The sequence below is a fragment of the Enhydra lutris genome, unplaced genomic scaffold (genome assembly GCF_002288905.1).
Source record: "Enhydra lutris kenyoni isolate GAN:26980312 unplaced genomic scaffold, ASM228890v2 scaffoldscaffold38, whole genome shotgun sequence".
NCBI classification, from domain to species: Eukaryota; Metazoa; Chordata; class Mammalia; order Carnivora; family Mustelidae; genus Enhydra; species Enhydra lutris.
In genome coordinates this window covers 3926999-3943465 of record NW_019154122.1, presented here as the reverse complement: position 1 = coordinate 3943465, position 16467 = coordinate 3926999, and the positions used below count along the sequence as shown (strand labels likewise).

At 46.0% G+C, this 16467-nt stretch overlaps 1 protein-coding gene across 1 annotated transcript; it reads left to right on the top strand.

The window, feature by feature from the left end:
• Positions 1-7643: 7643 nt before the first annotated feature.
• Positions 7644-13674, top strand: LOC111154568 (chymotrypsin like elastase family member 3B). Its single transcript, XM_022514216.1, has 8 exons — positions 7644-7716; positions 8784-8869; positions 10188-10285; positions 10383-10517; positions 11531-11667; positions 12016-12158; positions 12744-12896; positions 13583-13674. Exons 1-8 carry the CDS (start codon positions 7644-7646, stop codon positions 13598-13600), a joined length of 843 nt encoding a protein of 280 aa, XP_022369924.1. The 3' UTR covers positions 13601-13674.
• The last annotated feature ends 2793 nt before the right edge of the window (positions 13675-16467 follow it).

Below are 16467 nucleotides of genomic sequence, written 5' to 3'. Positions count from 1 at the left end.
TTTTTTAAAAGATTGTATTTATTTATGAAAGAGAGAGCGAAAGAGAGTGCACATAAGTGAGAATGAGCATGAGCAAGGGGGAGGGGCAGAGGGGAGAAGCAGACTCCCTGCTGAGCAGGGAGCTGGGCACCAGGACCCCAGTAAACCCCAGGATTCTAGGAGCATGACCTGAGCTGAAGGCAGACACTTAACTGACTGAGGCACTCAGACGCCCTACTTTTTTTTTTTTTTTTTTTTTGAGAGAGAGAGAGAGAGAGAGCATGTGGGGAGGGGAGGGGTAGAGAGAGGGAGAGAGAGAATCTCAAGCAGGCTCCACATGCTCAGCATGGAGCCTGATGCAGTGTTCCATCTCACCATACTGAGATCATGACCTGAGCCGCCATCAAGAGTCCGATGCTTGGGGCGCCTGGGTGGCCCAGTTGCTTAGGGGTCTGCCTTCTGCTCAGGTCGTGATTCCGGGTCCTGGGATGGAACCCCACCTCCAGCTCTCTGCTCAGCAGGGAGCCTGCTTCTCCCTCTCCCTCTGCCTGCCACTCCGCCTGCTTGTGCTCTCTCTCTCACACACACAAATAAATAAATAAAATCTTAAAAAAAAAAGAGTCCAATGCTTAACTAACTGAGCCACCCAGGTGCCCCTTTTCTGCAAATTAATGTGAATTAAGTTCACTGATTCACTGCCAGGCACTGTGCTGCATTCTTCATGGAGGTGATCCCAGACATGGCTCTAATCATGGCTCTATTTCCAAAATATACCCTGATCCCACCCATGTCCCTCCATTTTCACTCCACCGTCCCAGGCCCCACCTACTTTGTCCAATGACCAAAATAGCTCCAGCTGGCCCCCCTCCGTCTGACCCCATAATCCTCCACAGTCAGCAGTGCCCAGAAAGAGATTTTCTTTGAAAGTGGAAATGAGATCCTAGGTCCTTGCCCTACTTATTCACCTCCCCCTGCCTCGTGGCTTTCCCCTTATATTTAGAATAAAGAGCCGAGTCTTTATTATCAGACCTGCTAAAAGATCCTACAGTGTCTGGCCTCTTCCCTACCTCTTTCTCTTTTTGTCTAAGTCTCTCTTTCTCTCTCAATTTGGATTTCAGGTAACAGAATTGGATCAGTCATAATCCTCAGTCTATGACATACTCTCATCACGGTTTCAGATATCATTAGGCTACCCACGGGGCTACTTTTATTTAGTTAGACATACAGTTACTTTAAATAATATGTTAGCGCATCTAACATAGGACACAGATGAAACTTGAGATCATTATGTTAAATGAAAGATACCCGGAAATGAAAGATACAGATTGTATGCTTCAGTTTTCACGTAGATTCTAGAAAAGGTGAGACCAAAGAGACAGATGGCAAGACCACTGGTTGCCAGGGGCCTGCCAAGGGGGTGGGAGAGAGAGCAACTAGGCAGGAGGGAAATTTGGGGGTCATGAGAATGTTCTATATTAGTTGTAGTGGTGATTTCATAGCTGTATATGTTTGCTAAAACTTACTAATTTCACAGTCAAAACTGTTGAACTTTATTGTATGAAAGTTAACCTTCAAAAGAGCCAAAACAAAACAGAAACAACCAAAGCAAAGCTGGAGTTCCTCACATCTAACCTCTCCTCCTCATGCCCACCTCAAGCTTGAGTCAGCCGTTATCTAGAACCCTAGGCTCCTCACGCCTTTGCTTTGCCTTTTTCTATAGTTTGATTCACCCAATATTTGCATTCTTTAAAATGTATCTTTTTAATTTCAGTCGTTTTAAACTCTGTAATGGGGACGCCTGGTGGCTCAGTTGGTTAAGCAGCTGCTTTGGGCTCAGGTCATGATCCCAGCCTGGGACTGAGTCCCACATCGGGCTCCCTGCTCAGAGGGGAACCTGCTTCTCCCCCTGCTTGTGTTCTCTCTCTGTCTGTCTCTCTCTCTGACAAATAAGTAAGTAAAATCTTTAAAAATATATAAACCCATAATGGGGGTATTAAATAGCATTTAACCTCCTGGGACTATATTTTTTTTCTTCTTAATAGATATTCCTAGAAATTGTCTGCATGGTGGCATGTCACTGCGATTCGTTCTTTTTGACTACTGACTAATATTCCATCCTGCGACTGTCCTACATTTATTCATCCATTCACTGTGATGGACATTTGAGTTGTTTCTAGGATTTTCCTATTGAGGGTTGAAGACAGGGCTGGGAACACTTTTGCATACATTTTCGGGGGCACATGTGCAGGATTTTCTCTGGGGTCTATACCTGGGAGTGGAAGTGCCAGGTCACCTGATAATTCAGCTTTAGGAATTGTTTCTTCTTTGACCTCATCCCCTACCACTCCACTTTCTCTGCTCTGCCTCCTCCATACTGACCTCCCTCTCCTTGAACAGGACCAATGGTCTCCTTGACCATTCCAGCCTCCAGACCTTGACACTTCTGTCCTCCCTACCTGGAGTGCTTTTCCTTCAGGGATTCCCACCACTGACTTTTACTTACCCATTAAGAGTGGATCAGACAATACCCCCTCAGCCAGAACTCTCTCTCGGTGGTCCCCCACCTACATGTGTTACCCCATTCCCACCCCAGCCCCCAACATTTCATTCTCCTTGGAACACCCACCACCACAATTAGATATGACCTTTACTTTTGCTGATTTGTCATTGTCTCCTCTACTAGACTCAAGCTCTAGGGGGAACTGGGACCATGTCCTGTTCATGGCTCCTTCCCCTAGAACATTCTGATATGGAGAAAGCACTCAACACGTTTTTTTTTTGGAGGTGGATACTAATATAGGTCCTGACTTAGAGAGGAGAAAACTGAGGTCTGGAGAGGTTAAGCCATGTCCCCAAGGATGAGGAGCCTGGAGGTGGCAGAGTTAGGATCGGAAGCCAGGTCCAACCAGTTCCAGAGCCCATGTTCTCTCCTGGAAGAGGCTGGCTTGCTCTCATGAGAACTTTCCTTCCCCCTCCCCTGTTATCAGCTGGCCATTCAGTGCCACCTGTGTAGCCACAGGTTGGAGGGAACCTTGGGTCTTGCTGTTGACTCTCACTCTCCCATGTGCAGCAGGTGGGGGCCATGGCCTTGGACCATGAGAGAGCTGGCATTCCACCACCTGTTCTGGGAATGGGGCCCAAACGGCCCCCCTCCGTCTGCTTTCTGCTCTATATTAGAGCCCCAGGTTATATGTGTCTTTCCTATAGTCTCAAAACTCATGATGCTCCGGCTACTGCCAGTAGAAACATTGAGTTTAGAATAGAATCAAACTTAAGTTGTTATCAAAATAGACTGTTACAGATACAAACTATTACATATAAGCCTCATGATAACCACAAAATAAAGACCTACAGTAAATATACAAAAGATAAAAAGAAAGGAATATAAGATATCACTAAAAAAAGTAATCCAACAACAAAGGAAGAAAGGAACAAGAGGAACTATGAAAGCAGCTACAAAACAATCAACAAATGGCAATAAAGTCATACCTAGCAATAATTACTTTAAATGTAAATAGACTAAATTCTCCAGTCAAAAGACAGAATGGATGAATGGATATATGCTATATGCTGCCTATAAGAGACCTATGTTAGATGTAAGGACACACATGGACTAAAAGTAAAGGGATGGAAAAAGATATTCCACGCCAATGGAAACTGAAAGAAAGCTGGAGTAGCTATGTTTACATCAGACAAAATAGACTTTAAAACAGAGTGTAGAAACAAAAAAAAACAAAGTGTAAGAACAGACAAGGAAAGGCATTACATAATGATAAAGGGGTCAACCCAACAAGAGAATATAACATCTGTAAACATGAATGCATCCAATATAGGTGCATTAATATTAACAGACATAAAGGGAGAAATAGACGGCAATACAATAATAATAATGGACTTTAGTACCCCACTTAGTTTAATGGATAAATCATGCATCCAGACAGAAAGTCAATAAGGAATCATTGACCTTAAATGACATGTTAGACCAGGTGGTCTTAACAAATATTTACAGAACGTTTCAACCAAAAACAACAGAATATGCATTCTCCTCAAGTACACATGGAATATAGATCATATGTTAAATCACAAGAAAGTTTTAATAAATTTAAAGGGATTGAGATTGTATTAAACATCTTTCCCGACCACACTGGTATGAAACTAGAAATGAATTACAAGAATAAAACTGTTAAATTCACAAATATGTGAAGGTTAAACAACATGCTACTGAACAATCAATGGATTCATTCAAAGAAGAAAACAAAAGAGAAATAAAAAAATACTTTGAGACAGAGGAAAATAGAAATGAAACATACAGAAATTTGTGAGATGTAGCCAAAGCAGTTTGAAGAGGGACGTTCATAGTGATAAATGCCTACTTCAAGAAACAAGAAAAGTCTCGAACAACCTAGGTTTACACCTCAAAGGACTACAAAAAATCAGAACAAATCTAGTCCAAAGTTACTTGAAAGAAGGAAATAACAAAGATGAGAGCAGAAATAGAAATTTAAAGAGATAGAGACAATAGAAGAGATCAATGAAACTGAATCAGTTCTTTGAAAAGGTAAACAAAGTTGACAAACTTTTAGCTAGACTCACCAAGAGAAAAAGAGAAAGGACTCAAAAAAATAAAATCAGAAATAAAAGAGGAGATGTTATAGCCAATACCACAGAAACACAGGACCCTAAGAGACTACCATAAACAATTATATGCCAACCAATGGACAACCTAGAAGAAATGGATAAGGTCATAAAACATACTTACAACCTACCAAGACCAAATCACAATAAAATAGAAAACCTGAACAAATCAATTCCTACCAAGGAGATTGAATGAGTCATCAAAACCCTCCCCAAAAAAACAAAGTCCAGGACCAAATGATGTTGTTGGCGAATTCTGCTAAACATTCAGAGAATCAATACCAATCCTTCTCAAGCTCTTCCAAAAAACAGAAGAGAGAGAAACTCTTCCAAACACATTTTATGAGGTTAGCATAACCTGATACCAAAACCAGACAGAGAGGCCTCAAAAAAGAAAGAAAGAAAGAAAGAAAGAAAGAAAGAAAGAAAGAGAGAGAGAGAAAGAAAGAAAATAAATTGCAGGTCAGTGTCCTGGATGAACATCGATGCAAAAATCCTCAGCAAAATACTAGCAGGTTGAATTTAACAATACACAGCTAACTCAGTGGTTATCATCCTCAATGTAAAAGCTGAAAGCTTTTCCTCTAAGATCAGGAACAGTACAAGGATGTCCACTCTTAATCATTTTACTCAACATTGTATGGGAAGTCTTTGCTAGAGAAATCAGGCAAGAAATAAAAGGCATCCAAATTGAAAAGGAAGAAGTAAAACTGTCACTATTTTTAGGTAACATATTATATATAGAAAACCTTAAAGACTCTATCAAGAAACAAACTCCATGAAGTCGCCGGATGCAAAATTTGTACACAAAAATCTGTAAAGAAATTGCATTTCTTTACATTTATGAAAAAACTATCAGCAAGTAAAGTTAAGAAAACAACCCCATTTAAAATTTCATCAAAAAGAATGAAATACCTAAGAATAAATTTAACCAAAGAGGTGAAAGACCTGTATATTGAAAACTACAAGGTATTAATGAAAGAGATTGAAGAAGACACAAATAGATGGAAATATGTTCTGTGATCATAGAGTGGAAGAAATAATACTGTTAAGATATCCAGACTACTCGAAGCAATGTACAGATTGAACGCAATCCCTATCAAAATGCCAATGGTATTTTTTACAGAAACAGAATAACAATTCTGAATCCCAATGAACATTTTTAAAAGATGCTCAAACTCAGGTGCCTGGGTGGCACAGTCAGTTAAGCATCTGCCTTTGGCTCAGGTCATGATCCCGGGGTCCTGCAACTGAGCCCTGCATCAGGCTCCCTGCTCAGTGGGGAGCCTGCTTCTCCCTCTCCCTTTCCCTGCCATGCCCCACCCCCACTTGTGTTCGCTCTCTCTGTCAAATAAATAAATAAAATCTTTAAAAAAAAAAGATGCTCAATCTCATTTGTGATAAATTAGATGCAAATTAAAATCACAATGAAACACCATTTCACACCTCACAGTTGGTCAAACAATTAAGAATGGCAATAAGAAAGTTGGCTTAGATGCGGAATAATAGGAGCCATCATTCCCTCTTAATGAGACTATCGACTCATTACATGGTACAGTTGGATGATTGCGTACCCTATGTTTCATTGATTTTTACCCAAGGCTTAGAGTAGATACATGTGAACCACTTCCATAAAAGCAAAGAATGAGTAACACTCAAATATCCATTAGCAATAGATTGGATAGATTTTGGAATATTTGAAGTATGGACCACTAAATAGTAAAAATAAATCATTTGCATACATCAACATGGATGGATTTCAGAAATCAATAGCGAAAACAAAATAAAAGTGACATCACAAATGAATAATCACTATGTGATTCTACTCACATAGAAGGCCAAAAAAGAAAACCAATAGGGGTGCCTGGGTGGCTCAGTGGGTTAAGACTCTGCCTTCAGCTCAGGTCATGATCTCAGGGTCCTGGGATCGAACCTCGCATCGGGCTTTCTGCTTAGGAGGGAGCCTGCTTCCCCTTCTCTCTCTCTGCCTGCCTCTCTGCCTACTTGTGATCTGTCTGTCAAATAAGTAAATAAATAATCTAAAAAAAAAAAAAGAAAACCAATATATTAAGAATACATATGTATGTGAAAATCTAATGAAAACAAGGGAATGTCATAGGTTTGAGATACACAAAGGAATTATAATGTTCTATTTCTGAAGTTGGGTGGTGAAAATAAAGGTATTTATTTAACTATTATTTTTTAAACTACACACACACACACACACACACACACACACACACACACACGAAGTAGTCTTTATTTCTTTTTATGGATTTGTCATTGTCTCCCTATAAAACCCAAGCTCGGGTGCCTGGGTGGCTCAGTCATTGGGCATCTGTCTGCCTTCGGCTCAGGTCATGATCCCAGGGTCCTGGAATCGAGCCCTGCATCAGGATCCCTGCTCAGTGGAAAGCCTGCTTCTCCCTCTGCCACTCCCCCTGTTTGTGTTCTCTTTCTCGCTGTGTCTCTCTCTGTCAGATAAATAAAGAAATCATTAAAAAAAAAGAAAAGAAAAGAAACTCAAGCTCTAGGGGAACTGGGACCATGTCCTGTTCATAGCTCCTTCCCCTAGAACATTCTGATACGGAGAAAGCACTCAACAAAAAAAAAATTTTTTTTGAGGTAGATACTAATATAACTCCTGACTTAGAGATGAGAAAACTGAGGTCTGGAGAGGTTAAGCCATGTCCCCAAGGATGAGGAGCCTGGAGGTGGCAGAGTTAGGATCGGAAGCCAGGTCCAACCAGTTCCAGAGCCCATGTTCTCTCCTGGAAGAGGCTGGCTTGCTCTCATGAGAACTTTCCTTCCCCCTCCCCTGTTATCAGCTGGCCATTCAGTGCCACCTGTGTAGCCACAGGTTGGAGGGAACCTTGGGTCTTGCTGTTGACTCTCACTCTCCCATGTGCAGCAGGTGGGGGCCATGGCCTTGGACCATGAGAGAGCTGGCGTTCCACCACCTGTTCTGGGAATGGGGCCCAAACGGCCCCCCTCCGTCTGCTTTCTGCTCTATATTAGAGCCCCAGGTTATGTGTGTCTTTTCTATCGTCTCAAAACTCATGATGCTCCGGCTGCTGAGTTCCCTCCTATTTGTGGCCTTTGGTAAGACCCCAGCCTGTGCTGCACAGGGCCAGGAACCTTGAAATCTGTCACCTACCCTGAGTGCCATGAACCCAACACCTGGGTCCACAGGAGGGGATCTCAGTTTGCACCTGGGCATGATTGTGGGGGCTCGGCTTGGTGCTGGGGCAGGACAATGGAGGGGGAGCAGTGGATGGAACAGCTCAGGAGAAAGACTGGGCCACCCAAAACACTGTGGTGGGACTCCTCATTGGGGGCAGTAAAGAAAGTCTAGTGTGAAGAGTTTGGGCTTTGTGGTTAGACTGGGTTGGAATTTCTGTTCCTCTGCTTAACCCTCTAATGCTTCTCTCCCCACTCCGCCCCACTCCAAATCATGTGGTCTAGCCTTTTCCTAGTCTCTCCACCATAGTATATTCCAGCTCAGGGCCACCTCCTCCAAGCAACCTCTCTTGACTGACAGTAACAGTAATAGATAATGTTTATTGAGTACTTACTACATGTCAGGGAATGCTAAAGATATTTTCTTATATTACTTCTTGTAATCCTATAATTCTTACAATCATTTTCTTACATTATTCCTTGTTATGTAAGAGTGCTTACTATATGCCAGGGAACGCTAAAGATTTTTTCTTATATTATCTCTTGTAACAGGTCCATGAGATCAGTACTATTATTATCCCCATTTTACAGTTGGAGAAACTGACCCTTAGAGAAGTAGTCCAGGCTAGAAGTAGGGGCAGAGCTGTATTTTGAATCCAGGCAATCTTATTCCAAAGCCACCACTTTTCATGACGATTAGCTATCCTGTCGCAAGAGCTCTCTGGGCACCAGGCACTGTTCTAAGTGCACTAGGCCCTTCAATCCTGCCATGGAAGGAGGTCACATATCTATTCTAGCCTCATGGGACTCTAGAAACCCCTGCTCTAGTCCAAATGTTCACTGTGCGTACATGGCTGCAGCGGTCCACAGAGGGGAAAGAGCTCACGCTGGGTCACACAGCCAGTGTGTGGCACCTCTAGAACTGGGACCCAGGCCTCTTAGTTTTGTGGGACTCTCTGGTTGATTGATGTCTCTGCTCTCCCTTCCAGCCTCGGGCTGTGGCCGACCTTCCTACCAGCCCTCTGCCCGCGTTGTCAATGGTGAGGATGCGGTCCCCTACAGCTGGCCTTGGCAGGTAAGAGCAATATGGGCGGCATTGTTTCTCCCCATGGGCTCTGCACCCTCTTCTGACTGCAAGGCATTCAGTCTTGGCTCCACTGCTTCACTTCCAGTATCCTCTATAGCTTCAAGGCCAGGAGACTCTTGGACAGTTGACTTCACATGGAAGTCTTGTCCACCCAATCCATAACCCTCCCCGGGCTGCTGGCAAGTCAGAAGTGGCATCTGGGGAGAAGGCAATGTTTATTTGGTGCACAAACAGTGGAATTTCAGACACTGTGTTTAGGGAGGGAGGTTTTGGGGTAGACATTTCTAGACTCCTCAAATTATACAACAAGGCTACAAGGTCTAAGAGCACTAAAGGAAAGGAGGGCTTTATAGAGGTTGGTGGGACACAAGGGGCTGGCTAGACCCCCTGCGCTGACACAGTAGCCACTAGCTACGTGTGTTTGTTGAACTTTAAATTAATTGAAATAAAATAATATTATGGGGCGCCTGGGTGGCTCGGTTGTTGAGCATCTGCCTTTGGCTCAGGTCGTGATTCCAGGTTCCTGGGATGGAGCCCCGCATCGGGCTTCCTGCTCCACGGGGAGCCTGCTTCTCCCTCTCCCACTCCCCCTGCTTTTGTTCCCTCTCTCGCTGTGTCTCTCTCTGTCAAGTGAATAAATAAAATCTTTTAAAAAATTAAAATAAAATAATGTTAAAAATTCAGTTGCTCAGTGCTGGGCACATTTCAAATTCTCAGTAGCCACATATGGCTACTGGCTACCATATTGAACAGCCAAGATACAGAACATTTCCATCATCACAGAAAGTTCTCGTGGTGGGTGCCTGGATGGTTTAGTTGGTGAAGAGTCTGCGTTGGGTTCAGGTCATGATCCCAGGGTCCTGGGATCGAGTCCCACATCTGGCTCCTTGCTCAGTGGGGAGTCTTCTCCCTCTGCCCCTCCCCGCCTGCTTATGCTTGCGCTCTCTCTCTCTCTCTCTCTCTCAAAAATAAATGAACAAAATCTTGGGAAAAAAAGAAAGTTCTGTTGGATGGCACTGGTCTACAGCAGGGGTCAGCTAACTTGTTCTGTAAAAGACCTGAGAGTAAATATTTTAGCTTTTGTTAACCTTATGGTTTCTATTGCAATGAGTTAACTTTGCCATGGTAGTGTGAAAGCAGCCATAGATGATATAGTAGTGAGGTGGAACACTGCACATTTCTAGAGGATGCCATTCTGCATGAACGATGCCCTTTAGAGTTGTATAGTGCACAACCGATACAGCTGTGAATATCAGCCCTCATTGGGGGTCCAGACCACTTAGGCTCCTCCCTCCCTTGCCACCAGGTCTCCCTGCAGTACAAGAAGGATGGAACCTTCCACCACACCTGTGGCGGCAGCCTTATCGCCCCTGACTGGGTCATGACTGCAGGCCACTGCATCTCGTAAGTTCTTTTGCTTGTCCCTGTCTACACGTTAGAACCAGAAGGGCTGGGGTAGTGGGGGGCTGTGGGCCAAGACTGACCTGACTTCTACTGGCAGGAGCTCCTTGACCTACCGGGTGGTGTTGGGCGAGTATAACCGGGCTGAGGATGAGGGCCCCGAACAGGTGATCCCCATCAATGCCGGGGACCTCTTCGTGCACCCACTCTGGAACCCCAACTGCGTAGCCTGTGGGTGAGTGAATGCTTCGGCCTAGGACCCAGAAGTTACTGGTCCCCCTGCCTTGCCGTGACCCAAAGATGATTCTGAGGAGACTCCCAGGGACAGTGGGGTTGGGTCCAGCAACCTGGGCCCTGATCTCACACACTGAGGGTCAGAGCCAGGAGAGATTCTAAGGACCATCTACATCAAACCTCTCTCCTTATGGAAGGACAGCAGGGCCTCCGGAGGGCCAGAAACTCTCCCAAGTCCACTTGGCTAGTTGACTTGAACCCAGAACACCTCTGGCATCCACTTTCCCAAATCCAAGGGTTCCTCCATTCAACCAACATTTTCCCAGTGCATCCTGGGTTCCTGGCCCAGTGGGCAAAGGGAGGAGCAACGGACTGAGAGGCTCCAGAACAAGTCACTGAGGGGCTTGGGCAAAGCACTGCCCTTCTGGAGTCTCAATTATACCATATGTCAAGGGTGAGCTTCTGGGCTTCCTGGGTAGTTTGAAGGTCAAGGAAGTGATCACTGGGTGAGAACACTAAGCCCCTCAATCAGGTGCAAAATCACGTGTCTGGGTGGCTCCGCACTTTTCTGATGAGGGTCAGAGAAGGGTGCAGAACCCTTGCAAGTGCATGGCAGGAGAGACAGTCCATGATGATCATGACCTTAACCCCTCCTCACGGGACTCCTGGGATAGATGGAGAGGAAAGGGGGCCTTTCTCAGGCCCCACCCAGACACACTGCATCAGGAACCCTGGGGTGGAGCACAGCAAACCTGTGACCTCCACGATCCTGACACAGTTGAAGTGTGCAAACCTCAGTGTAGGAGCTGAGGACAGCTAGGAAGGCCAAGGGTCAGCATGGGTGCAAGGGAGGGGGAGGTTGCTCAGCCCTAAAAACACACGTGATTCGGAGGGAAGGGAGCAGTGAGGACACCCCGGAGGTGAACTCTCTGTAGCAAAGGCTGGAAGGTGGGGCTAGGTCTGGCTGGAGGACTAGGCTCCCCTGACTCTTTCTGACTCCTTCCTCCTCGCCAGCAATGACATCGCCCTCATCAAGCTCTCACGGAGCGCTCAGCTGGGAGATGCCGTCCAGCTCGCCTGCCTCCCACCCTCCGGGGACATCCTGCCCAACGGGGTGCCCTGCTACATCAGCGGCTGGGGCCGCCTCTACAGTGCGTGCTGACCCCTCCTGCCGGCCTCAGGGACCGTGGGCAGGAAGACAGGGCCTGGGGCTGGGGATGGAGAGTTGAATAACCAGGATGGGTTTTTGCACTTGCTTCCCATTCCTCCTCCAGGAGCACCTTCTCGCTCCATCCGCCCAAACACCAGTGTGTTCGATTGGGCATTTTGTAGTGTCTCCTAAGTGCCAGGTGTTGGTGGACAAAGCAGGCAGGACCCACTGGTAGGAGGAGAGACCCCATCAGCCTAGAAGAGTTGCTTTCCTCAAGAGTTGCTTTCCCCAGGACCCCGCCCCGCCCAGCACTCCCATGCCACCCCACTGAGCACTGTGTCTCCCACAGCTGGTGGGCCGCTCCCAGACAAGCTGCAGCAGGCCTTGCTGCCCGTGGTGGACTATGAGCACTGCTCCAAGATGGACTGGTGGGGCAGCTCCGTGAAGAAGAGCATGGTGTGCGCCGGTGGGGACACCCTCTCTGGGTGCAACGTGAGTCAGCTCGGAGGGCAGAGCCCTGGGGATCCTCTGCCATCTGCCTGGGAGGCAGACAAGCCATCCTAGCTGCATGTCCCACTCAGCCTCTGGACCAGGCAGGACTCTGAGGGAGTCACTGTGGTCCAGACACACCGGCCTGGCCTCTGGCTTCTAGTCCCAGCTCACACTAACTTGGCCTGGGGCAACTCAACCAGGTCCTCGGGCTTCCCCTGAAGCCCAGCAAGGGACATTGACACCAGGATCTCCCAAGTCACCTTCAACTCCATGGTCCTGAAGTTATGATAAAACAGTAATATTGCTGCAATAGAAGTCAGGAGGATTAATAATAGGATAACTGACTAGTAATAATGGGAACTACCATGAATCCATGGCTTCCTCTCTGCTAGGGGCTGGGCTAGGATCGTATATTTATTATCTCTCAAGATCTTGTAGGACAGGTCTTAGTCCCCATCCTAAACAAGCCAACTGGGGCTTAGAGAGGTCAAGTCACCCAGGGAGTTCCCCAAACCCCCACCGCCAGAACCAATTCCTTCCATCTCGGACATGGCTCAGCTCCCCACTGCTCTCTGACCATTCTAGGGTGACTCTGGGGGACCCCTCAACTGCCCCGCAGCAGATGGCTCCTGGCAGGTCCACGGGGTGACCAGCTTTGTGTCTGCCTTCGGCTGCAACACCATCAAGAAGCCCACAGTGTTCACACGAGTCTCAGCCTTCAGAGACTGGATCGAAGAGGTGAGCGGCTAGGGCAGGCGGGAGGCCCCCATGCTGGGCTGGGTGAGAACAGCAGGTCCTGGGGGGGTGGGCTGAAAGGATCCCAGAAGGTCAGGAGCAGAGGGGCCCTCGGACACATTTCAGTGGGCTTTGGGGATGTTTTCTGCTATGGCGTGGCCCCAACCACTTCAGTGGCTTCTGGATGGAGCTTTGAACTACGGCTGAACTGCCTTATTTTCCTTATTTTAACAAGTGTTTATGAAATGTCTTCTTTGGTCCAGGTCTTTCCCTGTCCTGAAAGATAGAGTGATGTGTCAAAGGGCGGCCTTGTGGGGAGGAGATGATTAAATGAGCAATAATCATGAAATGTGGGGAGAGAGTGACTGGGATGCTCAGGCCCCAGTGAAAGTGTTAACCTTATCTGGGAAGAAATGGTCAGGGACGGTTAACATAGTTCACCACAACAGTAATAGTCACCATTTAAAACTACGTAAACCCCCTTAATAGTTTCATCAACGGCCCCTGTGAGATGAGTACTATGATTACATCCCATTATACAGACGAGGAAACTAAGGCTCAGAGAGGTCGAGTCACTCTTCCAGCGTTCCACAGCTGATGAGTCACATGGCTGGAAACCAAACTCAGTTCCATATGACTTCAGAATCTGCTCCTAACCAGATGATTCCTGCTTTCTCCACTTTTTCTAGGTCATGTCAAGCCACTAGAACCAGGGCCTCGGTGGCAGTGCTGATCCACCTTCTTTGTAAAAAATAAAGATCTTTCAGAAACCCCCAACATGTGTCTTTTCTTTCTTTGACTCGCCTGTTCCCTTCCAGGCTATTCATGAAATCTGAGATCTGATATGTAAGAGGCGAGACCAGATTCAACCCTCTCATGAGAATGAGAAAAACATGGGGCTCTGAGAGCGGAGAGGAGTTGCTATCAAGTCACCAACTGTCCCCGTTTGCCTGGGACTGGGGGAGTGCCCAGGACACAAAACTTGCGGTGGTGAAAGTAGGAGAGTCCCAAGAAGTTGGTCATTCTATATAGCCACATACCACCTTTGGCTTTTCAAGGCAGGCATAAAAGCGTAGAGTCTGCAGACAAACTGACCTTGTCAGACCCTTGGGAGGCTTGTGGTGGAGTGCAAGGGCCATGTGTTTTCTGCTTCCATTGATGAGTTAGGGAAGGGGGACTGTAGTCATTCATTCATTCATTCATTCAACAAGCATTCATTCCCTGTTTCAGACACGGGCTCAGAGAGGGAGGGAGACATGGTTCCTGCCCTGAAACATCTCATTATTCAGTTGGAAATGATCGTATCAGGGCCTTTCACGAAACATTCACGAGGCACCCACTTTGTGGTAAGTTTAGGGCTGGGAGTACGGATGTGAGGAAAATAACGTTGGGAGCCCTGGCTGCCCCTGGGAGCAGACACACACTCAGAAGCCCACACAATGCCTCAAACATGGTCGGAGCCCACTGCGATGTTGCTGAGGTTTAAGAGATTGTTGCCCTTCAGCCAAGAGAAACATAGAAACAACCGAATTCCTTTACTCCTGTTCCTCCTGGGTACCGTGAAAGCAAACATGAGCCCAGCATGGGTTCAAGGATATATGTTTATAATTTTTAAAAGATTTTACTTATTTATTTGATAGAGAGAGAAAGAGAGAGAGACCACAAACAAGGGAAGCAGCAGGCAGAGGGAGAGGGAGAAGTAGGTTCTCCGCTGAGCAGGGAGCCCAATGCAGGACTCGATCCCACGAACTCGGGACCATGACCTGAGCCGAAAGCAGACCCCCAACTGACCGAGCCACCCAGGCGCTCCACGTTTATAATTTTTAATATTACTCTTGCCCCGTTGCCCCCCCTCCAAAAAAGTATACTTCTAGTTTTAAAAAGTTTAAAAGATACAGCATGGAGAATAACATAGGAAACACCCATGTAGCCTCCCTCCAGCATTAACAAAGCCCATGTTTTTGCTTCATGTTTTCTAAAAGAGGAACTACATTACTAGGGTAGAGGCCACTTTGTACCCAGAAGACATCATTGTAGCTGTGGGGTTGTTTACCCAACAGCACTGGTTTTCCTGTGGAGCATGGAGCAGGATCCTTCTTGCCTGCCCTCCACCTCGTGAAGGCGGGTTTGGCCCCATGGCTCTCTCTGGTGAAGGTGAAGATTTGAGAGGTGGGACCGTTTGCAGAGCTCTCTTTCGCTCTGCCATGGCAAGGGGTAGCTGCAGGTCAGCCTGGTCGCAGAGTGACGAGACACAGAGCAGAGCCTCTAATGCCCCCTGATCAACACGTAGCACAAGCAACGAATAAACTCTGTTGCTACAGGCCACTAAGATTTGGGGTGTTTGTTACAGTGACATCGACCTAACTTATCCTTACTAATGAAATGAATTGTGCTTTTATCTTGACACTCCATGCTGTTATATAGTTGTTTTTTTAAAGTTTGTTCTTAAGTATTTTATTGTTTTTTAAAATTATCTTTATTAACATATAATGTATTATTTGCCCCAGGGATACAGATATGTGAATGGTCAGGCTTACACCTTTCCCAGCACTCCCCATAGCCCATACCCTCCCCAATGTCCATAACCCAACCACCCTATCCCTACCTGTCCACGCCCCCCAGCAACCCTCAGTCTGTTTTGTAAGATTAAGAGTCTCTTATGTTGGTCTCCCTCCTGATCCCATCTTGTTTCATATTTTCCTTCCCTACCACCAACAACGCCCCAGCCCTGCCTCTCAAATTCCTCATATCAGAGAGATCATATGATAATTGTCTTCTCTGATTGACTTATTTCGCTCAGCATAATACCTTCTAGTTCCATCCACATCACTGCAAATGGCAAGATTTCTTTTGATGGCTGCATATATTCCACTGTATGTATATACCACATCTTTATCCATTCATCTGTGGATGGACATCTAGGTTCTTTCCATAGTTTGGCTATTGTGGACATTGCTGCTATAAACATTCGGGTGCACGTGACCCTTCGGATCACTACATTTGTGTCTTTAGGGTAAATACCCAGTAGTGTGATTGCTGGGTCATAGGGTAGCTCTATTTTCAACTTTTTGAAGAACCTCCATGCTGTTTTCCAGAGTGGCTGTACCAGCTTGCATTCCCACTCTATTATATAGTTTTAAAATCACATATTTAATATCTGTAAGCAATGTATTGCATTGTTTTGGTTTTCAAAAGTACATGCATGGTGGGACTCAGTGGGTTAAGCTTCTGCCTTCAACTCAGGTCGTGAACTCAGGGTCCTGGGATCAAGCCCCAAAGCAGGGTCCCTGCTCAGCAGAGAGTCTTTTTCTCCCTCTTCCTCCGCTTCTCCCCCTGCTCGTGCGCTCTCTCTCTCTCAAATAAATAAATAAAATCTTTTTTTTTTTTTAAAAGTACATGCATATCTTCATGCTGTATGTATAATTCTGTGATCTGGTTCTTTCATCCAGCATTGTGTCTTGAGGTCTCTCCATGCTACTTTATAGATCTCTAGCTCATTGCCGCTAGTTTTGAGCACTCTGCTATCACGCAACACTATTTACTTATCCTTCTCCCCCTACAGATGGTCATTCAC